The sequence below is a fragment of the Macaca nemestrina genome, chromosome 8 (genome assembly GCF_043159975.1).
Source record: "Macaca nemestrina isolate mMacNem1 chromosome 8, mMacNem.hap1, whole genome shotgun sequence".
Classification (NCBI taxonomy): Eukaryota; Metazoa; Chordata; class Mammalia; order Primates; family Cercopithecidae; genus Macaca; species Macaca nemestrina.
The window spans coordinates 79,202,547-79,225,551 of NC_092132.1; the positions used below are offsets into that span (position 1 = coordinate 79,202,547).

The following is a 23,005-nucleotide window of genomic DNA, read 5'->3' on the forward strand; positions in this document are numbered from 1 at the left end:
TTATTGCTTTTATAAATGTTCCATGTGTGTTTGCAAAGGATATATATTCTATTCCTATTGGGTACTTTGTTTTTATAGTTTTTGATTTTGTTTGATAATTGTTTTGCTCAAATCTATATCCTTAGCCATTTTATTGATCAAGCCAGATGTGTTAAAACTTTCCACTATGACTGTAGGTTTGCAGATTTCTCCTTAAAGTTCTGTCAACTCTTTGTTTTGTATATTTTAGGCCATGTGTTTTAGAAGCCCATAAACTTATAACTCTTATATATTCTTGGTGAATCATTTTTTTATTATACTTTAAGTTCTGGGGTACATGTGCAGAACATGCAGTTTTGTTACACAGGTACACACGTGCCATGATGGTTTGCTGCACCCATCAATCCATCACCTACATTAAGTATTTCTCCTAATGTTATCCCTCCCCTAGCCCCTCACTCCCTGACAGGCCCCAGTGTGTGATATTCCCCTCCCTATGTCCATGTGCTCTCAATGTTCAACTCCCACTTATAAGTGAGAACATGTGGTGTTTGGTTTTCTGTTCTTGTGATAGTTTGCTGAGAATGATGGATTCCAGCTTCATCCATGTCCCTGCAAAGGACACAAACTCATTCTTTTTTATGGCTGCATAGTATTCCATGGTGTATATGTGCCACATTTTCTTTATCCAGTCTATCATTGATGGACATTTGGGTTGGTTCCAAGTCTTTTTATTGTGCCTAGTGCTGCAATAAACATATGTGTGCATGTGTCTTTATAATAGAATGATTTATAATCCTTTGGGTATATACTCAGTAATGGGATGGCTGGATCAAATGGTATTTCTAGTTCTAGATCCTTGAGGAATTGCCACACTATCTTTCACAAGATCGAATTAATTTACACTCCCACCAACAGTGTAAAAGCGTCCCTATTTCTCCACATCCTCTCCAGCACCTGTTGTTTCCTGACTTTTTAATGATCACCATTCTAATTGGTGTGAGATGGTATCTCATTGTGGTTTTTATTTGCATTTCTCTAATGACCAGTGATGATGAGCATTTTTTCATGTGTCTGTTAGCTGCATAAATGTCTTCTTTTGAGAAATGTCTGTTCATATCCTTTGCCCACTTTTTGATGGGGTTGTTTGTTTTTTTCTTGTAAATTTGTTCAGTTCTTAGTAGAGTCTGGATATTAGCCCTTTGTCAGATGGATAGATTGCAAAATTTTCTCCCATTCTGTAGGTTGCCTGTTCATTCTGATGGTAGTTTCTTTTGCTGTGCAGAAGCTCTTTATTTAATTAGATCGCATTTGTTAATTTTGGCTTTTGTTTCCACTGCTTTTGGTGTTTTAGACATGAAGTCTTTGCCCATGCTTATGCCCTGAATGGTATTGCCCAGGTTTTCTTCTAGGATTTTTATGGTCCTAGGTCTTACATTTAAGTCTGTGATCCATCTTAAGTTGATTTTTGTATAAGGTCTAAGGAAGGGGTCCAGTTTCAGTTTTCTGCATATGGTTAGTTAGTTTTCCCAACATGATTAATTAAATAGGGAATCTTTTCCCCATTGCTTGTTTGTGTCAGGTTTGTCAAAGATCAGATGATTGTAGGTGTGTGGTGTTATTTGTGAGGCTTCTGTTCTGTTCCATTGGTCTATATATCTGTTTTGGTAACAGTACCATGCTGTTTCGGTTACTGTAGCCTTGTAGTATAGTTTGAAGTCAGGTAGCATGATGCCTCCAGCTTTGTGCCTTTGGCTTAGGATTGTCTTGGCAATGCAGGCTCTTTTTTGGTTCTGTATGAAGTTTAAAGTAATTTTTTCCAATTCTGTGAAGAAAGTCAGTGGTAGCTTGATGGGAACAGCATTGAATCTATAAATTACTTTGGGCAGTATGGCCATTTTCACAATATTGATTCTTCCTATCCATGAGCATGGAATGTTTTCCCATTTGTTTGTGTCCTCTCTTATTTCCTTGAGCAGTGGTTTGTAATTCTCCTTGAAGAAGTCCTTCACATCCCTTGTAAGTTGTATTCCTAGGTATTTTATTCTCTTTTTAGCAATTGTGAATGGGAGTTCACTTATGATTTGGCTCTCTGTCTGTTATTGGTGTATAGGAATGCTTGTGATTTTTGCAGATTAATTTTGTATCCTGAGACTTTGCTGAAGTTGCTTATCAGCTTAAGGAGGTTTTGGGCTGAGGCAATTGGGTTTTCTAAATATACAATCATGTCATCTTCAAACAGGGACAATTTGACTTCCTCTCTTCCTATTTGAATACACTTTATTGCTTTCTCTTGCCTGATTGTCCTGGCCAGAACTTCCAATGCTATGTTGAATAGGAGTGGTGAGAGAGGGCATCCTTGTCTTGTGCTGGTTTTCAAAGGGAATGCTTCCAGTTTTTGCCCATTCAGTATGATATTGGCTGTAGGTCTGTCATAAATAGCTCTTATTATCTTGAGATACATTCCATCAATACCTCATTTATTGAGAGTTTTTAGCATGAAGGGCTGTTGAATTTTTCAAAGACCTTTTCTGCATCTATTGAGATAATCATGTGGTTTCTGTCATTGGTTCGGTTTACATGATGGATTACGTTTATTGATTTGCATATGTTGAACCAGCCTTGTATCCCAGGGATGAAGCTGACTTGATCATGGTGGATAAGCTTTTTGATGTGCTGCTGGATTTGGTTTGCTAGTATTTTACTGAGGATTTTCGCATCCATGTTCATCAGGGATATTGGCCTGAAATTTTCTTTTTTTGTTGTGTCTCTGCCAGGTTTTGGTATCAGGATTATGCTGGTCTCATAAAATGAGTTAGGGATGATTCCCTCTTTTTCTATTGTTTGGAATACTTTCGGAAGGAATGGTACCGGCTCTCTTTGTACCTCTGGTAGAATTTGGCTGTGAATCCATCTGGTCCTGGACTTTCTTTGGTTAGTAGGCTGTTAATTACTGCCTCAATTTCAGAACTTGTTATTTGTTTATTCAGGGATTAGACTTCTTCCTGGTTTAGACTTTGGAGGGTGTCAAATTTTTATCATTACAAAGTATCCCTCTTTATCTGTAGTAATGCTTTCTGTCTTCATTTTAATTTTAATAAAGCTATACAGCTTTCTTTTGCTAAGCATCTGCATGGCATCTTTGCCCCTCCTTTTATTTTCAAATTTTCTGTATTCTTAAATATTAGATGTGTCTTTTGTAAAAACCATATGATGTCGGTTTTTTATTCAGAATGACTTTTTTCTTTTAATTGAAGTATTTGGTCTATATTTATTTTTAACATAATTACTGATATTTTTCAGGTTTAGTCACCATATTCTATTTGTCCCTTCTAAAATATACTCGTATTTCTTTTCCCTTTCCTTTCTTGCCTTCTTGTTGGATTAATTTCTCATTACTCTACTTTTTTTCCCTGTTGGTTTGGAAATTATATATTCTTTTATCATTCTTTTCAGGGTCCTTTGAGATTTCAAAATCCTTGACTAGTGTTAATGTACTTTTGTTTTCCTCCAAAATAATACAAAAATCTTAGAACATGGACACTGTTACTCTCTTCTTAACTTACGTGTTGTTGGTAGCATATACTTTAATTCTCTAAGTCTTTCAAGCTCTGAATAATTATTCTTTCATGAAATTAGCATTTAAGGATATTTTATACAATTAGTATTTGCATGTATTTACTCACATATTTGCCATTGTTATTACTATTAGTTCTTTCCTGCATCTCTGACCGTTGATCTGAAATCATTTTCCTTCTGTCTATGAACATTCTTAGTACCTCCTTTAAGTGAAAAAAATCCACTAGGGATTAATTCACAGCTTTCTTTAAAAAAAACTTAATATGTCTTTATTTCACCTCAATTTTGAAAATTTCCCTGGATGTAGAATTGTAGGTTATGTTATCTTCTTTTATCATATTCAAGACTTTGGTCCACTGTATTCTGGCTTTTGTTATCTTGGCTGAAAAATCAGCTGTAATTCTAATTCTCGTGCTTTAAAAGTAATCTGTATTTTTTCCTCTGGTTGCTATAAAGCCTTTACATCTTTAGATTTTGGAAGTTTTCCTGTGATGTGCCTGGGTATAGGGTTCTTTGAATTTATTTTGCTTGCTTTTATTGAGGATATGTGGTTTAATATCTTTCATGAACCTGGAATATCGACATGTTGTTTTTTCTTTTTTTTTTTTTTTTGAGACAGCGTCTCGCTCTGTCCCCCAGGCTGGAGTGCAGTGGCGCCATCTCGACTCACTGCAATCTCCGCCTCCTGGGTTCACGCCATTCTCCCGCCTCAGCTTCCCGAGTAGCTGGGACTAAAGGCGCCCGCCACCTCGCCCGGCTAGTTTTTTGTATTTTTTTTAGTAGAGACGGGGTTTCACCGTGTTAGCCAGGATGGTCTTGATCTCCTGACCTCGTGATCCGCCCGTCTCGGCCTCCCAAAATGCTGGGATTACAGGCTTGAGCCACCGCGCCCGGCCCATGTTGTTTTTTCAAATGGCTTTTCCCCATTCCCTTTCTACTCTCCTTTTTAGACTCCACTTGCTTATATCTAACTTAATACATCTTCTATGTTTTTTATCTTTTTCCATTTTTCATCCTTTTGTAATTCTTTCTTGTTAATGAAACTTCATTTTTATCTTGTTAATAAATCTTCTATTTTTAAGTCTTTTTTCATTTTCCATCCTTTTGGTATTTTCTTCTGACCTATCTTCCAGTCAACTCTCTAACCCGGTAAAACCTACCTTTGGGTTTTTTACTTTGGTGATTGCATTTTCTGTTGTAGAGTTTCTGTTTCTTTTGCAAATCTGAAATATCCCTTTCCATAATTTTCAGGATTTAAAAAAAAAATCTCAACCTCATGTTTTATCTTCTTGGTCATGGATAATTATTTTAAGATCTGTATCTGATCATTCAAATGTCTAAAATTCTCATGGTTCTGTTTCTATTATTTCTGCCAAATCTTGTTCATATTGTCTTGATTTGTATGCTTATCTCTGTGGCAAACATTGCATTAAAACATATTTAAGAAATAATCTGAGGACTAAGAATATGTTTTCTTAAACCAGAAAGTGTTTTTATTTCCTATTTTCAGATTTCTGTGGCCTTCGCAAAACTAAGATCATCTTAATCCAACATTAAAGATCAAGGTTTCCTCGGCTGCTCAGATGACTCAAAGTTCAGTTGCAGTCCATACAAGACTGGTGTTCTTATTATTTTTTTCTCTGTAACTGACTACAGTCAAGTTTAAAGTTTAGTAACTTAAAACAACAAGCATTTTATTTAATTGCTCAAATGTTGTCATTAGGCAGAACTTGGTGGGTACAATTTTCAGCTCTGCTTGGCATTGGCTGAGGAGTTGGAGCTGATGGATATGCTCCCAAGGTGGCTTCATATATATGCTGATAAGTTGGTGCTGGCTGTGGTTGGGAGCTCAGCTAGGGCTGCTGTCTGGGGGACTCTGTTCTCTTCCATGTGACTTTTCCTCATGGCTACGTGAGGCTTCTCACAACAAGATGGTCTGGGGGTAGTTAAATTTCTTGAACGGTGGCTAGCTTAAAACAAAAGCAGAAACTGGTAGACCTCTTTAATATTTAGGCACAGCATCATTTCTGCCATATTCTATGGGTTAAATTGGGTCAGAGAGCCATCCCAGATTCATGAGTTACAACACAAGGACATGAAAACCAGTGGGCATGGTTGCTGACGACCACCAACGTAATTGTCAACCACAGATGATTTCCTTCTAGTTTACCCTTTCTCCTGGATTACAGCACTTCAGAATCTCAGGAAAATTGCAGGACCTTCAACCTTGCTGGGCTAGTGTCCAAGTTGTCTCCTCTTTTCTCTGTGGGGCTGTTTTTTAAAGTCCTGCTTAGTCTTTCAGCTTCTGTTCTCCAAGATCAGGGCCCAGTTAGCAGTAATTCTTTACTCTCAAAGGCTTTTAAGATATGGGGGGGCGGGGGTGGGGGAGGGGTGTGTTCTTTCAGTTTTTCTAGTTGCTGTCAGCAGGAGGAACAATTGGTACAAATTACGTAGTCAGTGAGAACCAGGAAACTCCTGATGATTACTTATGTCTTTGTTGTCTTCTTTCAACTATGTTAATCCCGCCAAAGGCCTTACATGCTATTACACAAATGAGCCAAAGATAGCCTCTGTGTATTGGCCCCTAGCTTTTTTAAAATTTCTTAACTACAGGCTGAAACCCAGTAGCTTAAAAGCCTGCCAGCATCAAAGTTGGATTTTTATACATCGAATTGTTTATGTATTTATTCTGAAATATTTTTAAAATTTCAATAGCTTTTGGAGTACAGGTGGTTTTTGGTTACATGGATGAATTGTATAGTGGTGAGGTCTGAGATTTTAGTGCATCCAACACCTGAGTAGTACACATTGTACTTTTTTATCCCTCACCCCCTTCCACCCTCCCGCTTCTGAGTCTCCGAAGTCCCTTATATCACCCTGTATGCTTTTGTGTATCCATAGCTTAGCTTATAAGTGACAGCATACGGTGTTTTGCTTTCAATTCCTGAGTTACCTATTTAGAATAATGGCCTGCAGCTCCATCCAAGTTGCTGCAAAAAAACATTATTTTTCTCTTTTCTATGGCTGAGTAGTATTCCATGATGTATATATATCACATTTTCTTTAGCCCATTGGTTGATGGGCACTTAGGTTGGTTCTGTATCTTTGCAATTGTGCTGCAATAAGTACATGCATGCACATGTCTTTTTGATATATTGATACATTGTGTTCAGTAGTGAGACTGCTGGATCAGATGGTAGGTCTATTTTTAGATCTTTAAGAAATCTCAATACTGTCTTCCATAGTGGTTGTACTAATTTACATTCCCACCAGCAATGTATAAGCATTCCTTTTTCACCACACCTGTGCCAACATCTATTGTTTTTTGACTTTTTAATAATGACCATTCTTACAGGAGTAAGGTGGTATCTCATTGTGGTTTTAGTTTGCATTTCCCTTATGATTAGTGATGGTGAGCATTTTTTAATATGTTTGTTGGTCATTTGTATATCTTCTTTTGAGAAATGTCTATTTAACACATCCAGTTATCTAAAAAATAGCCCAACCATCAGATTTCTGGCCATGTAGAGCCAGTCCGCTTTACCTACCCTGCAAAACCTCACTGCTCTTCTGCTGGCTCTTGATAAGACAGAGCTTTGTGGTTATAGGATCTCAAGCTTTTATAGCTCTTTGGAGCTCTCTGACTCAGAGACCTGCCATGCTACTGCATGACATAACTAGTCCCATAAGCCCCCGTTTTGACCCCCTTTTCCTGAGAAGTTCCCTCACCCTCGTCTCCCGGATGGTGGCCCTTCACTGAAAACCCCTGGGCAGTCTTATGCTGTGAGGGCCCTTCTCATGCAGCCATATCCAAGCACCCAAGCACCAACAAAGCTTATTATGCGTTACTGCCTCTTGTGGTCATATCTTTTCCCTTGATCAGCCCCCAAATCCTTCAAACCCCCTACAACCACTTCATGCACTTACACCTAGTACAACTGCCCTCCCACAAGAAGCTTGAGTACAGTATGTGGCTGAGAATGCTAGCGGGGCTTAGGGACTCAGGAGCCATTGGTCCAGGATTAGTTTCTGTCCTTCATAAGGGACAGAATAGAAAGCTCAGGGCACCATTTGGTTTCAAATTGCAGATTGTGATGCCAGTGCTACCCCTGCTGTGTAATTATTTCTGAAACACCTGCTACCATAGTACATGATTCAAGTACTTTGACCAGCAAGGCCCCACTGAGGACACACTGAAGGCCACATTACACAATCCTATGATTTTCTCACATTTGCAGATGGAATATCTGAGCAACTCACCCCAGCCATTGTTTGAGTGTTCTCTCATTTTCTGGGATGCAGTCACCTTTGTGATTCAAGACAGATGGCATGAGATAACAACAGGAACCATAGATGATGATCTATTTCAGAGAATTGGTCTTTTCCCTCATACAGAACCATATGGAGAGTCAAGTGCTGACCTCTAGTGGTAGTGGAGATGGTGAAACCACTGTATCTCAATGATCGCTTGACAAGTATTGTCCCAAATTTTTACTAGAATGTGTATTAACTTGACTTTATGAGGCATTATACTTGATTTTTTAAATGTAAGTGTTAAAAACACAACAATACTTAATCTTTTTTTTAAGGTAGCTTTCTGGTCATTACAATTTTTTCCCATGGCTGATTAAAAGCCAGGTCATTACCCTCCCTAATAAGGTAGAAGGAACTGGAATATTTGTGCAAACACAATAGATAAAATACATGTCCAATGCCAATCATAAAGCACTGCTTTAGGGCATGAGGACCTGAACTGCTGACACCAGTGGGTCACTGACAGCTTTTAGCAAGCCACTAAGATTTCTGTGTACTGTATAATATAATCCTTTTCCCACAACCTACCAGCCCCACAGCTCACTCAGAATCTGTAGGCTGCATACAGTTCAAAACATCTGTATCTGGCTCAAGCTCCCAATAAAAGTTTCTGGGCACCTAACTTTACTATGTTTCCTGGGGGAAAATTTACATTTGTGGTTTTTCTTCAAGCCAGCAATCTCTACTGCTAGAAGGTCAAGGGAGGATAAGACTGGGGTGTAGGAGAAGTGGCTGTATAGACTTCCTCTGTCTGATATCTTGTCGCCTACTTTCAATAACAGCTCACGCCACCGATTCTAGTCAAAGCTCTCAGTAAGCACTTGCTCTCTGTAGGCCTTCCTCCTGCCGGCTCCTGGCTTAAGCTCCAGTGACAAAGCTCCAAGCAGGTCCTGGTAGTTTTCAGAAGCAGTTCCTGCCAATAGCTCTTTGCAGGCTCTCAGTGTCTCCAGTCTTTTAGTTTTCTCAGTGCAAAAACAAACAGCATTATCCTCTGATCTTTATGTCAAGCTCTCACTTTCTTCTTCCTAAACCCATTTTTCCCCAAACTCACTTTTTAAAACTAATAAGACCGATTTTTCTAGACTGGCAGTCTCACTGACAATTTCCTTAACCATACAGGCTGAATCTTGTGTTCATGCAGTTGAATGCTACTCAAACCATCTTACTCAATTCCTTAATCATTCTGATTTCCTGTTTCAGTCCCAAGAAGATGACATTAGCCACCCACTAATTCCACTCCTGTTTCTGTGCTGACCAGCATTGCTGAAGAAGATTGCACAACCATGCAAACTGGAGCCAATAAATTTAAAGAGTTTACTACATAGAGTAAAATTTAATAAGGCTGAAAAGGTATGTCTCAAAGACAAGCAAAACAAGGGAGAGTATAGTGAGTGGGATAGATGAAGTTGAGCATAGGGTTCATATTAATGAATACAATGAATATATATATATAATATGTATATTCATCTGTCATAGTATAATATAAATAATTATCCAACACTAAATAGATATTGAGTGAATGAGTGAGTAAAAAGACGTGCATCGTAATGATTCCGGCACCCAGGAATGACTGAGGTTGGCACTGCTTGAAGAACTAAGAGGCCCGATCAAGTGAAAGACTTGACGAGGGAGAAGGGAGGTTATGCAGCCCACCGGAAGACAACTCTTCCAAGTGGGCTGTGAGTATGGCCTCACATACTCTTCTTTTCAGTGGAAGATTTTAGAACTCAGGAAACAAATTAGTGCTTGATAGAGATTAATGTCAATTAATCTTGTGAGCTTGAATCATCACTCTGCCTTGTAAATATTTACAATTCTTCTATTAACTATGCATTCCCCTGACATTTACACTTTATTCATAAGCAGCCTCTGTTTTCACCTGTAATTGCTAATAAAGATGGGTAAAAGCACCACAGATTGGGGTTGCCACAGATCATTATGGAAATAACACTCTTTTCTGCTTCTTTTGAAAACAGAATTTGCCTCACTTTGGACTACACTGAGGCAACTCATTTCTGCAGAATTGGAAGCTAATTTCTAGAAAGTTCCATGTAAAGTCAAATGAAAAAGAAGAGTCAACCGAGTCTTCTGCTGTCATGTGAATCAGAATACTTGGTACCTTGTCAACAAGGAGAAATTAAGCTTATCTATGAGGCACAGAGACCCAAGTGCTAATGTGCAAAGTAGTTCACTTTGATTTTTTTTTTTTTTAAGAGTCTGGGTCTCACTCTGCCACATAGGCTGGAGCGCAGTGGTGCAATCATGGCTCACTGCAGCCTCAAACTCCTGGGCTCAAGAGATCCTCCCACCTCAGCCTCCCAAATAGCTAGGACCACAGGCACATGCCACCATGCCTGTCTATAAGTTAATCTCTAATTAGGGTTTTGTTTTGTTTAGAGACAGGGTCTTGCTCTGTCACCCAAGCTGGAGTGCAGTGGCATGATCATAGCTCACTACAGCCTCAAATTCCTGGGCTCAATTGATCCTCCCACTTCAGCCTGCTAAATTACTGGGATTACAGGCAAGAGCCACCACACCCAGCCTCACTCCGATTTTGTGGCTCTCTAAAAAGCCAAGGAAGAGCTAGATCTTTGCGTGTTTTCTTACACAGGATTTTGTTAGCTCTTGCACCCAGCATGCCAGAGAAACCAGTCAGCCTCATTTTGGGGCATCATAATCTTGTTTCTAGTCCACTTCAAAAATGTACGTATTGGTGCAAATAAAAACCAATGTTTATGTTACAAATGAGATTTTAAACACTGAAGGGACATTATCTAAATTGCAAACCTGGCTGTTTTTTACAGTTTTCCTTTTCTCATCCCCTAACTACTTTTCACTTGAAGGTCCCAGAATCATATAAAACTTCTCTGGTTTCCAAATGGAAACTAGTATCTTTCCCTGCTGATCCGCCCCTCCTCTGTTTACTGGGTCAGTAAATAACTCCCTGTTCAGCAAAGTGACCAAACTAATTATTTGAGAAATGGTCCTGAAGAAGCTGAGATTACCATCAGGGAGAAAACAGACGTTCTATATTGTCTAATTCCTTTTTGCATTCAGCAAATACTAGCATGGTGCTAGGGCCGGAAGTACAATGAGAGACCAGGCCCAGTGTCTGCCCTCAAGAAACTGATGGAGTGGGAGAGGCAGAAAAGCAGCAAGGGAATTACTGTCTGTGAGGCTGCAGTGCTCTGCTGGGACAGCACAGTGGGCCAGGGAGCAAATGAAAGGCCTCAGGAAGGTGCTTGGCTGTGCCCCCGCAGGCCGCCACTCCCCGAAGCCACCTGAATGCCTCCTTGTCATCACTCTGGGTGGGATGTTTGGGTTTCTTTTGTCCTCCCCACCCACAGTTAAATTCTTTTTGCTTACACACCTCTTAAACTAATAATGAGAAATTGTGTCCCTTCAACATTTTTAACTTGGTATCTAAAATTCTTTATAAGATTAAACAGATGGAAAGAATGTAATTTTCAGCATATTATAAACATCAGCATGTTAAAATAAAACAGTTGTAACATTCTTTTAAATGTATTCAATGGAATCTAAATGTCACATAATCTAAATATCCCCTGCATACACACACACACACACATTCTGTATCCATTCCTCTCATTCACATACTCACACTTCTTGGCACACCACCCTGCACCCATGCCCTAGCTGAGTTTGGAAACTGCCATTCTGTAGGGTTGGTTCTCAGGCTCTTGTGTATCCTTTGTAGCACCCAGTACCCATGTGCCAGACTTTGGCTAAACATTTTGCATGCATCATCTCATGTAATCCTCCACAACCCTCTGAGATCGGATCATTATCTGCACTTTACTTATGAAGAGAATGAGGCTGAGAAAAGTGAGTTGAATTCAGGTCTTTCCGAATATCTTGCACTCTTTTTTAGATATGGGATCTTGTTGTGTTGCCCAGGCTGGAGTGCAGTTGCTATTCACAGGCTCAGTCATAGCATACTACAGCCTCAAACTCCTGGGCTCAAGAGACCCTCCCACCTCAGCCTCCTGAGTAGCTAGGACTATAGGCAAGCACCACCACACTCAGAAATATCTTGTGCTCTTAACTGCTACATTATATTTAGGATACATTTCAATTGAGTGATGTTAGTGTTTATGTGAACATCTCAAAGAGAATGTGGAACTTCCTACACACTCCTAACACTCCCTACCCTCTTCTGCTTTTCTTCACAGCATTTAGCAACATCTGATATGCTGTGTGTCTTACTTATTTGCTCATTATTAAGCCTCCCCCTTTCCCTGGCCCTATTTAGAACAGGTTTAAGGAAGCAGGAATTTGGTCTGTTTTGTTGACTGCTATTTTCTCAGTACCTAGGACAGTGGCCAACACAGAGGCGGTGCTCAACACATATTCGTTGAATAATGAACAAGACTTGCTGGTATAAAGCCATTGATAGTGTCAGAGACTCTAGACATACTGGTGGTTGTTACGTGCTCTGATCAGCCTTCTTGGCTTCTGCTATCATTAGGTAGCAGTATGGATCAACAATCTAATGACTTTGGAGTGAAGGTCCTTTATGTACCAACAAGAAAACAGGAAATCTAATCATACACCCACAGTACTTGCTGAGCAACAAACAGTAAGATGACACATTTTATTTACCTGTTTCAACACAGAATCGGGTGGCCTTGCTGCAGGAATATGGTAGGGCTGCTCTTTGAGTCATTATCGCCCATTGTTCACTGCTCGGGGTTAGGGCACATCAGGATGTGTTTGGAAAACTGGTAGCAATGGCCTCCCAGAAGTTCCACAGAGCTGAAGAGGCTTCCAGAAAGGAATCCAAGCCATGACTGTGGCAGCCCCAGCTGGGTACATCTAAAGAACCAGTGGGACAGACTGACACAAACCTCTCTTAGGCTGGGGAGGGAATTGTAGAATCTTCTGGAAAAGAATGCCTCTTAGGAAAGAAAGAGCCAGGTGTGAAGACCTTGACACAGGAGCAGGGGGGACTGTTGGATAAGATTGAGAGTCTAAGCAGAGCGACACTACTGCTAGTGTCTGGCTCACCCCCTGAGCATGTGTCTGGGTCCTAGAGAAAAAGAGAGCTACATGGAAAACTGGAAGGAGCTTTTCTACCATGCTTTGAACTCACAGGGGGCTCTAACAGAGCATATCACAAAGAGGAGGGAGGGAGCCATCCCCTAAGCCCAGCCTCATCCCTGCCAGAGGTACAGCCCAGCAGGCTTTGGTGCTCCCTCGGCTCTCAAGGTAAACAGCAGAAAAGGCTTCTGGGCCTGAAGGAGCGGTCAGAGGATTTGGGGACTGAGTGGTTGGCAAGGAGCACCAGCTGCGCCTACCATGCCTGGCAGGGAGGTGCAGCTGAGTGGCAGGGGAGCTGTAGCAGCAGAGTCTAGCACCCAGGGCTGTGTCTAGCAGTGACCGTGGACATGCCAACATAGCAAATGGCAAAGCAGCATCAGCTACAGGGTGGCAACATGGCTTGGTGGACAATGCCACTACATGGAGATGAACTGGCTCCCAGGCCCTGGAAGGCTTCCTCAGAGGAGACTTCTAGAAGAAGGATGGCAGAGACTGCAGTGAACCCAAGTTCTCAAGTCACTTGAAAGGGTCTTGAGCCTGAGTATTGAGGTTATATAGAGAGCAGTCTTTGAGTTCCTTATTTCAGCAGTCTCCCATCTCCCCAATTGTTCAATCATCCCACCGTCCACTAGTGACTCTCCCTTCTCCTCACTTCCTTCACTAGCTTTCTAACTCAAAATTCCTGTTGGCTCTTGGAGCAATATCTAAATTAGGTGGAAAGGCAAAACATGTCAGTTTAAAGTTCAGGCAAATGTATGAATGATGGATAACCTCCATCATTTTAGGTCTATCTGAATTTTAAAAGATTAACTCAAATAAGTATCCTTCAGACAGCATGATAAGGGGGAGACTTAAGACTTTTAGGCAGTGGGAGAAGAGGGTAAAATATTTGCTTATCTCAGGCAAATACTGGTCAGATTAAGTGACATGATCTAGCAATGATAAAATCAGATTAAATGAGCCTAAGACTTCAATCCCTTTGGGATGATTATGATCTGCAATACTAAAGGAAGATTTATTCCATAATGAAGGCTCTGGATGACACTATACCATGAGTTTCACCCTGTGATATGCCACTTTTGACTTGGATCACAAATTCATCTTATGTTAGATAAATGGTTTTGGAACAGCAGCACCAAAGGGCAGGATAATTTTAGACTTGGATATTTGTTCATTCACAATAGTACCTGGTATTTTCACTGTGCTTTGCCACAAAGAGCTTGGCGTCCCTTGAAAAAAAAATGATCTCATTTCTCTTCACAAAATGTCAATAAGGCAAGAACTTCAATACCTGATGGATTGGCACAGTAAAAGCCTTCCTCTTGTCACCTTTCCCAGCTGTCCTTTGAGGTAGCTGGGGACTCCATTTTATCAGCTGACTAATGACATAAGGTTGAGTTTCAGATGACATAGGAAAAAGTGCTTTATTCACAGGAAGACTCTATGATAAAGATCTACAAATAGACATGGGAGGGACTGAGATAGGTCTTTGAGGCTGCTGTTTATGGTTAATTCTGTAAAAGAATGAAGAACTGGAGATACTGATAATTTCTTTCCCAACTTTGTCCCCTTTTTTAGAGAACACTGTCCCTTTCCCTTCCGGTAAAAGTTGGATCGCACCTCCTTGCTAAGTGATAGTGGGAAGCTGTGATTCCCTGAATCAGAGCTAGTTAGACGTGAATGGGCATCTGATCTGGCTGGATCCATGAGATTCTTGCTCTAGGAATCTGGGATCAGGACATGCAAATACTGAAAAGGGATCAGGAATCAAGATTGTTTCTTTTTCCCCACCTCTATCTACCTTTCTGGACTATGGGGTTTCCCTCTCCGAGAGGTGAAAAGTTGGTTTTAAAAAGACAGCCTTGATGGGAAACAACCTAAATATCTATCCTTAGGAAACTAATTAAGCCATGGGACATCCATGTCATGGAATTCTACATGGTAATATGAAAAGAATGAGAAATCCTTTCATGAACTGATCATTCCTTAGAATTATCTTTAAGATATGTTGTTAAGAAAATACAAAGTACAGGCTAGGAGGGAGAACACACCACCATGGGTAGAAGAAAGGAAAATATAACATATATGCTTAGGCTGTTTACACAATATAATTATTATGTGAGGGTTTAAGCCTACAAATTTTAGATAATGGGACTTGGACAATTGGGGAGATGGTAGGCTGTTGAAATAGATTTAAAATTTTCTGTTTGTTTCATTTGTTTCTCATTTTTCTTGTTCTTTTTTCTTGTCTTCCTGTGGGTTATTTGAACATTTTTAGGATTCCATGTTGATTTATTTGTGTGTATTGGAACGTGTCATTTTGTGTGGGTTTCCCAGTGACTGGGTATTATATATGTGTATGTGTGTGTGACATCACAATCTATTGATATCAGTTTGAGTGAAGGTGCAAACCTTACTCCCACTTTGGCTGCTTTATCCTCCCGGTTTTAAATATCATTGTTTTGAGTATCACATGGTATTATAAATTTCGTCCCAATCATCATACATGAAAACTCACTAGGAAAAGGACAGTCTCTTGTATTTTCCCATATTTCTGCTTTCTCCCTTGTTCTTTCCTTCTTCCTGATCGCCTAAGATTCCTTCCTTTATCATTTCCTTTCTTTTGAAGAACTTCCTTTAGCCATTCTTTAAGAGGAGATCTGCTAGTGACAAATTCTTTTAGATTTCCTTTATGTGAGAACGTATTTCCCCTTCACTCCTGAAATACAGTTTCACCAGATATAGAATTTTCTGCTGACAGTTCTTCTCTTTCATCACTTGAAAAATGTTTTGTCACTTTCTTCAGGCTTCTGTTGCTTTAGATGAGAAATATGCTGCCATTCAAATGGGTGTTTGGCCATGCATTGTTTCTCCCTGACTGCTTCCACATTTTTTTCTTTGTCTTTAGTTTTCAGAAGTTTAATTATAATGTTCTTGTCATGGATTGCTTTGGGTTTATCCTGTTGGAGTTCTCTCAGCCTCTTAAGTCTGTAGGTTTCTATCTTTTGCCTAATGTGGGCAATTTCCAGCCATTACTTCTCTGAGTACTCTTTTAGTCCCATTGTTTCACTCCTCTCCATCTAGGACGGCAATGCTATAAATGTTGGGTCTTTGTTATTGTCCCACAGGTTTCTGAGGCTCTGTTTTCAGTTTATTGCTTATCGATTATTCAGATCGGGCACATTCTATTGATCTGTCCTCAATTTCTATTCTCTGTCATCTCCACTGTACTATTAATCTTATCCAGTTAGTTTTATTATTTATGGTTTTTTTTTTGTTGTTGTTCTGTAGTTTCCATTTGGTTCTTTTTTGTAACTCCTATTTCTTCACTGGGAATTCCATTTTTTTACTTGCTTCAAGAGAAGCATTACTTGTTGAATTATTTTATAATGTCATTACTTGTCATTACTCATTGAATTATTTTATGATGGTTACTTTAAAATGCTTTTCAGATGGTTCCAACATCTGGTTCATCTCAGCACAGGAGTTAGCTGATTTTCTTTTCTTATTCAAGTTATGATTTTCTCGCTTCTTTGTAGGATGGGTGATTTTGTTTGTATCTGGATATTTTGGCTATCATATTGGGAGATTCTGGTTTCTATTTAAATTGTTTTATTTTAGCAGGCAGTCCCCTTCTTTAGGTTTAGCATGCAGGTTCTAGCCTACTTTTGTGAGTGGTTCCAATAACAATCTGCTTTTCAGAGTCTTTACGGTGCTTCTTCGGTTTGTTTGGTTTGTCTCCTGCTTCTGAGGCTCCCAACACTCCTTGTTGGTAGTAGCTGAGGAACCAGGTGCCTTTAGTTGAAGGAAGGGAGTCTCCAGCCTGTGGGGACAGAAGCATTCCTGGGCTGGGTGCTTGTGGTGGAATCCTCCTTACTAACGTCCTCTGCCAAGTGGGGTCTCTAGGTGAGAAACAGGAGTCCCAGACTGGTGGTGGGAAAAGAGAGCACTTCCCCGGCAAGATGTTGATGGAGGGCTTTCAGTTGATGCCACTTGCTGTTTCTGTGGGACTTGTCTAATGTTGTTGGCAGGACTTCTGTTCAATTTGGAGGAAGAATAAGGTTAACTGGATGCCTTCTCTTGCTAGATTGGGTATTGGGAAAAGCTGGGCCTGGGTTATCTTTTGTTGGGTTGGGATGGAGGGGATTATAAAATGCCCTGCTGCTGTGACCTAGGATTTCTGACCAATTAACCTTCCTCTTTCTACCTTTCAGAGTTCTCTTTTGGTTGTCTCTTGTGTTATATTTCCAAGGTTTTTAGGTGTGCTTAGCAGGGAGAGAAAAATCTACACCATCTTGCTTAGACTGGAAGTTCTGTATATATGCTTATTTATTTATTCCGAGACACAGTCTCACTCTGTCGCCCAGGCTGAAGTACAGCAGCATGATCTCGGTTCTCGGCTCACTGCAACCTCTGCCTCCCAGGTTCAAGCGATTCTCTTGCCTCAGCCTCCAGAGCAGCTGGGATTACAGGCATGCATCACCATGCCCAGCTAATTTTTATATTTTTAGTAGAGATAGGGTTTTGCCATGTTGGCCAGGCTGGTCTCAAACTCCTGACCTCAAGTGATCCACCTGCCTCGGCCTCCCAAAGTTCTGAGATTACAGGTGTGAGCCACCGTGCCTGGCCTATATATGCTTATTTAGACATAAGATCTCTCTAGAAGGGTACACAAAGAATTGATAATATTGCTTCCCCTGGGGAAGTGATTTGGGGGATATGAGGTAAGAGAAAGACTTTTTTATATACCTGTTTTCATTTTAATCAAATGAAAGATTATCTTTTTAAAAATAAAATGCAAAAGAAGAAAGAAGTCTTCTAACTCAGCCTTGTTTTCAAGAGCACAGCCAAATATTATAACAGTGGCCAAGTTGTGTATGGATTCAACAGTTGGTAATTTTATTAAATTTCACTGATTTTTAATTTCACTATATTGTGACTGCTTTGATCCAGATCCCACAATATAAGAATAATAGTCTCAGTGGATTTCCAGCTTGCTCATACATTTTGAATAACTTGCAGAATACAAATATGTAATTTAGGGAGAAGTAGATGCTTTTGGCAGCATACTAGTACCCTAATCACCTGAAAAAATAATATTTGTATCACATTAAAACAAAATTAATAGCAAGACACTAATTACATGAATAGACTTTATGTTGTAATTGTTAAATTTGCAAACAACTCAGCATAATTAATGCCTTAATTAACATATGACCTGAAATTTTAGCTTACAAAATTAATAAAGACAATTAAGAGTCACATTTTTAAAGTAAAGTGGATTTTAAAAATTACAAGGAAGTTGGATGTCACTTTTTTCCCTCCCCGTTTTGGGGAGCAGTTTTGTAGTTATTACAAAAATTAGTTAACTGACAATGCAATTATGGCATTCCCTCCCACCTCCCCTCCCCCAGCATAGTGTCCCAGCCTGAAGCCTTCAGTCAAATTCAGTGATCTTCAGCCAAGGACGTCCACCAACAGGTGTGGGCAGCTCCCAGGCACACTCCTCTGGATAGGTCTAGGGCAAGATGGAAAAGCAAAGACTTTTCTCTCCCTAGCACCTTAAGGGAAATATAAACTAGAAGATTGATATTCACTTTGATCAGACTCTACCATTTTCATGTAACCATTTGGTTCCAAATTGCAGTTCGCACCATTGTCATTTCTTCTTCAAAACATGCTTCTCAAAGGCATTTCAGTCCTACAGTTTGCCAGTGGTGAAGGTTCCAATCCAAACCCAGAGAATTTCCCATTAATAGATAAATATAGAGACTCAATAAGTATTAGTGGGCTAAGGATTTGGAAAAAAATTAGATCTGGAATTTGACCTCATTCCTTTTTCATATTTTGGCATATGAAATATGCCAAAATAAACCTCAATTGGATCAAGATTTAGTGTCAAAGCAAAATCATAAATGTGCCAGAAGAAGATAAGGTGAATATTTTTATAGTGTTGTAATTGCAAGAGGTCTTTTAACCATAATTGGTAAAACAAAAGTCATAAAAGAAATGACTAACAAATTTGCCTAATTTTAAACTTCTGAACAGTAAGAAAAAGCACATAGGTTAAAAAAACCTAATTCAAGACTAAATCAAGAAGTAACTGATTAAAATCTGAAAATTTATTTATACTTTGATTCTTTTTTTCCCATAAAGGCATAGCTTTTTACCTCATAAGAAAATAAGTAATTGAAAATATGCATTGTAATATATATACATTAAGTATAAGGAATAAGTAAAAGAACTTATGTGTTCAATAACAACTTGCAATGTGACTAAACAAATTACAGAATAACCATAGACTAACACCATTAAAAATCAGACTATTTAGTAACATCAAGATATTTTCATGATAAGACCTTGTTAATAAAAAAAAAAAAAAAAAAAAAAAAAAAAAAGCAGTAGTAGTCCAGGCGGAGTGGCTCACGCCTGTAATCCCAGCACTTTAGGAGGCCAAGGTGGGAGGATCACCTGAGGTGGGGAGTTCAAGACCAGCCTGACCAACATGGAGAAAACCCATCTCTACTAAAAATACAAAATCAGCCGGGCATGGTGACAGGCACCTGTAGTCCCAGCTACTCAGGAGGCTGAGGCAGGAGAATCACTTGAACCCGGGAGGTGGACGTTGCGGTGAGTTGAGATCGCGCCATTACACTCCAGCCTGGGCAACAAGAGTGAAACTCCATCTCAGAAATAAATAAATAAATAAATAAATAAATAAATAAATAAATAAATAAAAATAAAATAAAAAAGAGGTAGTTGAAGAATATAGACTAATACAACCTGATTTTTAAATGTCTTTTCTAGATAGAAAAAAAAAAGACTGGAAAGAAACAAAATAATAATGATAATTATTACTAGAGGTAGGATTATGGATAAATGTTATTGCCTTCATTTTTGGTAATTTGCAAATTCTCTACAATAAGCAAATTAGTTTTGTACTCAACATATCTTTTGCAAGTTGGAAAACAGTTTAATCATCAGTCACCAAAACCCACAGGTGTATCTTAAATGCTTACAAGCACAGATTATTCCACTATTTCTGTTATCACCGTGACCTTCATGGTAGAGTATCACAAGTTAAAAGTTTCTGGTTGTTTCATCTACTTAAAACTATATGTAAGAAAGAACCTGAGTCTTAGCAAATTTAGGCTTCAATGTGAAACTGTCAAGGCTCTTCTGGCACTTTGGGAGGCCAAAGTGGGAGGATTACTTGAAGCTGGGGGTTCAAGACCAGCCTGGACAACAAAGCAAGATCCCATCTTTTTAAAAAGGTAATTTCAAAAAATTAGCTAGGCCTGGTGGTCCTGATAGCCTGAGTAGCTAGCCTGAAGTCCTAGCTACTCAGCAGGCTGAGGTGGGAGGATTGCTTGAGCCCAGGGGTTCGAGGCTGCAGTGAGCTGTGATCAGACCACTGCACTTCAGCCTGGGTGACAAAAGTGATGCCCTATCTCTAAACAAACAAGCAAACAAACAAACACTCTCCTGGAAAGATTTTCTCTCTCTGAAAGCAGCTGCCTTGTCCCGAAGGTGGTTAAAGTCCACACATCTTTCTTCCTCCAACTAGCCAAGAGACAGTTAAATACCTCAAAATGCCCTATGAGGTCCCAAAACATTGTCAAGACAAGTATCGGACAGGCTACATGCCTTACAGGTGGGACAAATATCAGAATTTTGAGAAATTCATTAAACTCATCATGGAATTCTTAGAGGACTGACATACTACAGCGCCAGTGCAGAATATCTCCTGGAGTAGGAAGCCCTGAACTAGTGTTTCTTCTGTCACTGATATGCCTTTCTAGACTTCGGTGTAGAAGCAGATGATTTTTTTGTGTGTTTTGAGTTGGGGATTTGTCCCTTCGACTTTAATTTTACAGCTTCCCTCATATGTTTGGGTTGTAGTAGTGGCATTTCTCCCTCAATATTTTTTTATTCCTTGGATACTTAAAATAAAAACTTTGAAATGTCTTTTTCAAAGTTTTCCAGAAATAACTAACTTGGAACTAGACTATAAAAGCTCAAAAGTAAGGGCTTGAGAAATATGGCTTACAAATACAGCATTCCACCCAACTCCTTTTATTAAAAAAGAATTCCTCTACCTGACTCAGTGACGCTATATCAGATGGGTTAAATGACAGTGGTTGGCAGGGTGCAGTGACTCATACCTGTAACCCCAGCACTTTGGGAGGCCAAGGTGGGCAAATCACCTGAGGTCAGGAGTTCAAGACCAGCCTGGCCAACATGGTGAAACCCCGTCTCTACAAAAAAAAAAAAAAAAAAAAAAAATTAGCTGGGTATCGTGGCACGTGTCTGTAATCCCAGCTACTTGGGATGCTGAGGCAGAGAATTGCTTGAACCCGGGAGGCGGAGGTTGGAGTAAGCCAAGATTGAGCCACTGCACTCCAGCCTGGGCGACAGACTGAGACTGTCAAAGAAGGAAAAAAAAAATGACAGCGATTGGTTGTGGTCGGTTCACTCATTTCTCTCTCTGTCTCTCTCTCTCTCTCTCTCTCTCTCTCTCTCTCACTGCAGGTCTAAGACATAGGCTGCCCTTTCCTAAGGCCCAGCATCATCAGTGAGTTCTTCCATAAAATCAGTGCCATGCCTGTCCATTCCTCACTCCTATGTTGTAGAGCAGGGAACATTAGATCTAAAATTTGGATTACCTGGTCTTAGCAAGAAGCTTATGTCTTTAATGGAGGCACCTACCAGTCACAAAATAACTATCACTAGTAGCACAAGAAAAGTCACCATTGAACTCTGTACCTGTAGGTTTTCTTAATTTCTTCATTTGATGCTCCCTTACGCAGACCAAGAATTTCGTATAGAGCTTCTCCTGTTGTTGACAGAGTCCGCTGTCTTTGGTTAGGTACATTACATGCCATTTTCTAAGGCTGCAAAACTAAAAGAGAGAAAATAGCCATGAAGGTTATGCACACTACTTCCCACTCTCTAAAGGGGAAGACAGCTCATTTTTGACCTTTTGGAAAATGACAATCTAAAGAATATTTGTGTACCAACTGCAAAAAGAGGGGAGAAAAGGGTTAGGAGAGCCAAAAGCAGAGCTCTGAATCAGGGTGTTAAAGGGTACAGGCAGCCATGCAAATGGAACAGGGCTTCATCCACACGGTTAAATAGAAGCAAAATGTCATCTAAACACCCAGTGAATTCAGAATTGTTGAGAATCAATCCTCACAGGCCGGGCAAATGTAGAGCTTTTTGGTCTTCTATTTTTTTCTGGAATTTGCTTAACTTCTTTTTCATATATTTTCCAAATTTAGCCAGCAATGGAAGTGGTGGATATGGGGCAAGCAGTGGCTGGGGGATGTTGTCCAAATTAGGCTAAATTTCAGTTAAATAGGAGGAATAAGTTCAAGAAATCTGTTGTACAACTTGGTGACAATAGTCAATAACAGTATATTATATATGTATGTGAAAATAGCTAGGAGAGTAGATTTTAAGTGTTCTTACCACACAACAAAAAGAGAAATGAGCTAATGTGTTTGCTTACCTTAGCAATTAGCTTACCTTAACCATTCCATCATGTATGTACACATAAGGCAAAACATCACACTGTACACCATAAATATACACAATTTTTGTTTGTCAAATAAATAAACAAATCGACATAATAATTCAAATCCTAGGACTACAGAATATAGAGTTAGAGGCCATCTAGGCCATCTTAACAAATGCCTTTTGGGGTGTTCTGGCCAGAGATCATAGTAGTAGATAATTTTCTTATTAGCCATTTAGCTTTTCTTTTTCTGGTGAGTGCATAGGTTCCCCCACTGCAACTTGTGCTTTTCCTGAGACCTACCTCAGTCTTACCCAATCTCCGTTAGTCCACCAGGTGGAAGTACCTGACCCAAGTCAAACCAATTAGAATTCTTCCCTAAGATTTTAAAAACATAGAACAATCTCTCAGATGGTGAAAATTATACAATTGAACATTTGAGTATTGTTGGCTGGCCTGAATTAAGAGACGGTGAAAGAGAGTGAGAGCCTCAGTGGGGTTCAGTTCCTGGCTCCGGTTGTTCTCGGGTCCACCTGCAACTCTTACCCTACAACA

The 23,005-nt window shown here is 39.7% G+C and overlaps 1 protein-coding gene across 3 annotated transcripts in view; it reads right to left on the minus strand.

Annotated features, from left to right (window-relative positions):
* Positions 1-23,005, minus strand: part of LOC105482194 (DnaJ heat shock protein family (Hsp40) member C5 beta) — an 81,046-nt gene that overhangs the window by 30,443 nt on the left and 27,598 nt on the right. For all 3 annotated transcript variants that reach the window (XM_071068162.1, XM_011742201.3, XM_011742202.3), the window contains exon 3: positions 21,700-21,835. In XM_071068162.1, the coding sequence (XP_070924263.1) occupies positions 21,700-21,818 (119 nt within the window). In that variant the 5' untranslated portion in view covers positions 21,819-21,835. The remainder of the gene's footprint in view (positions 1-21,699; positions 21,836-23,005) is intronic.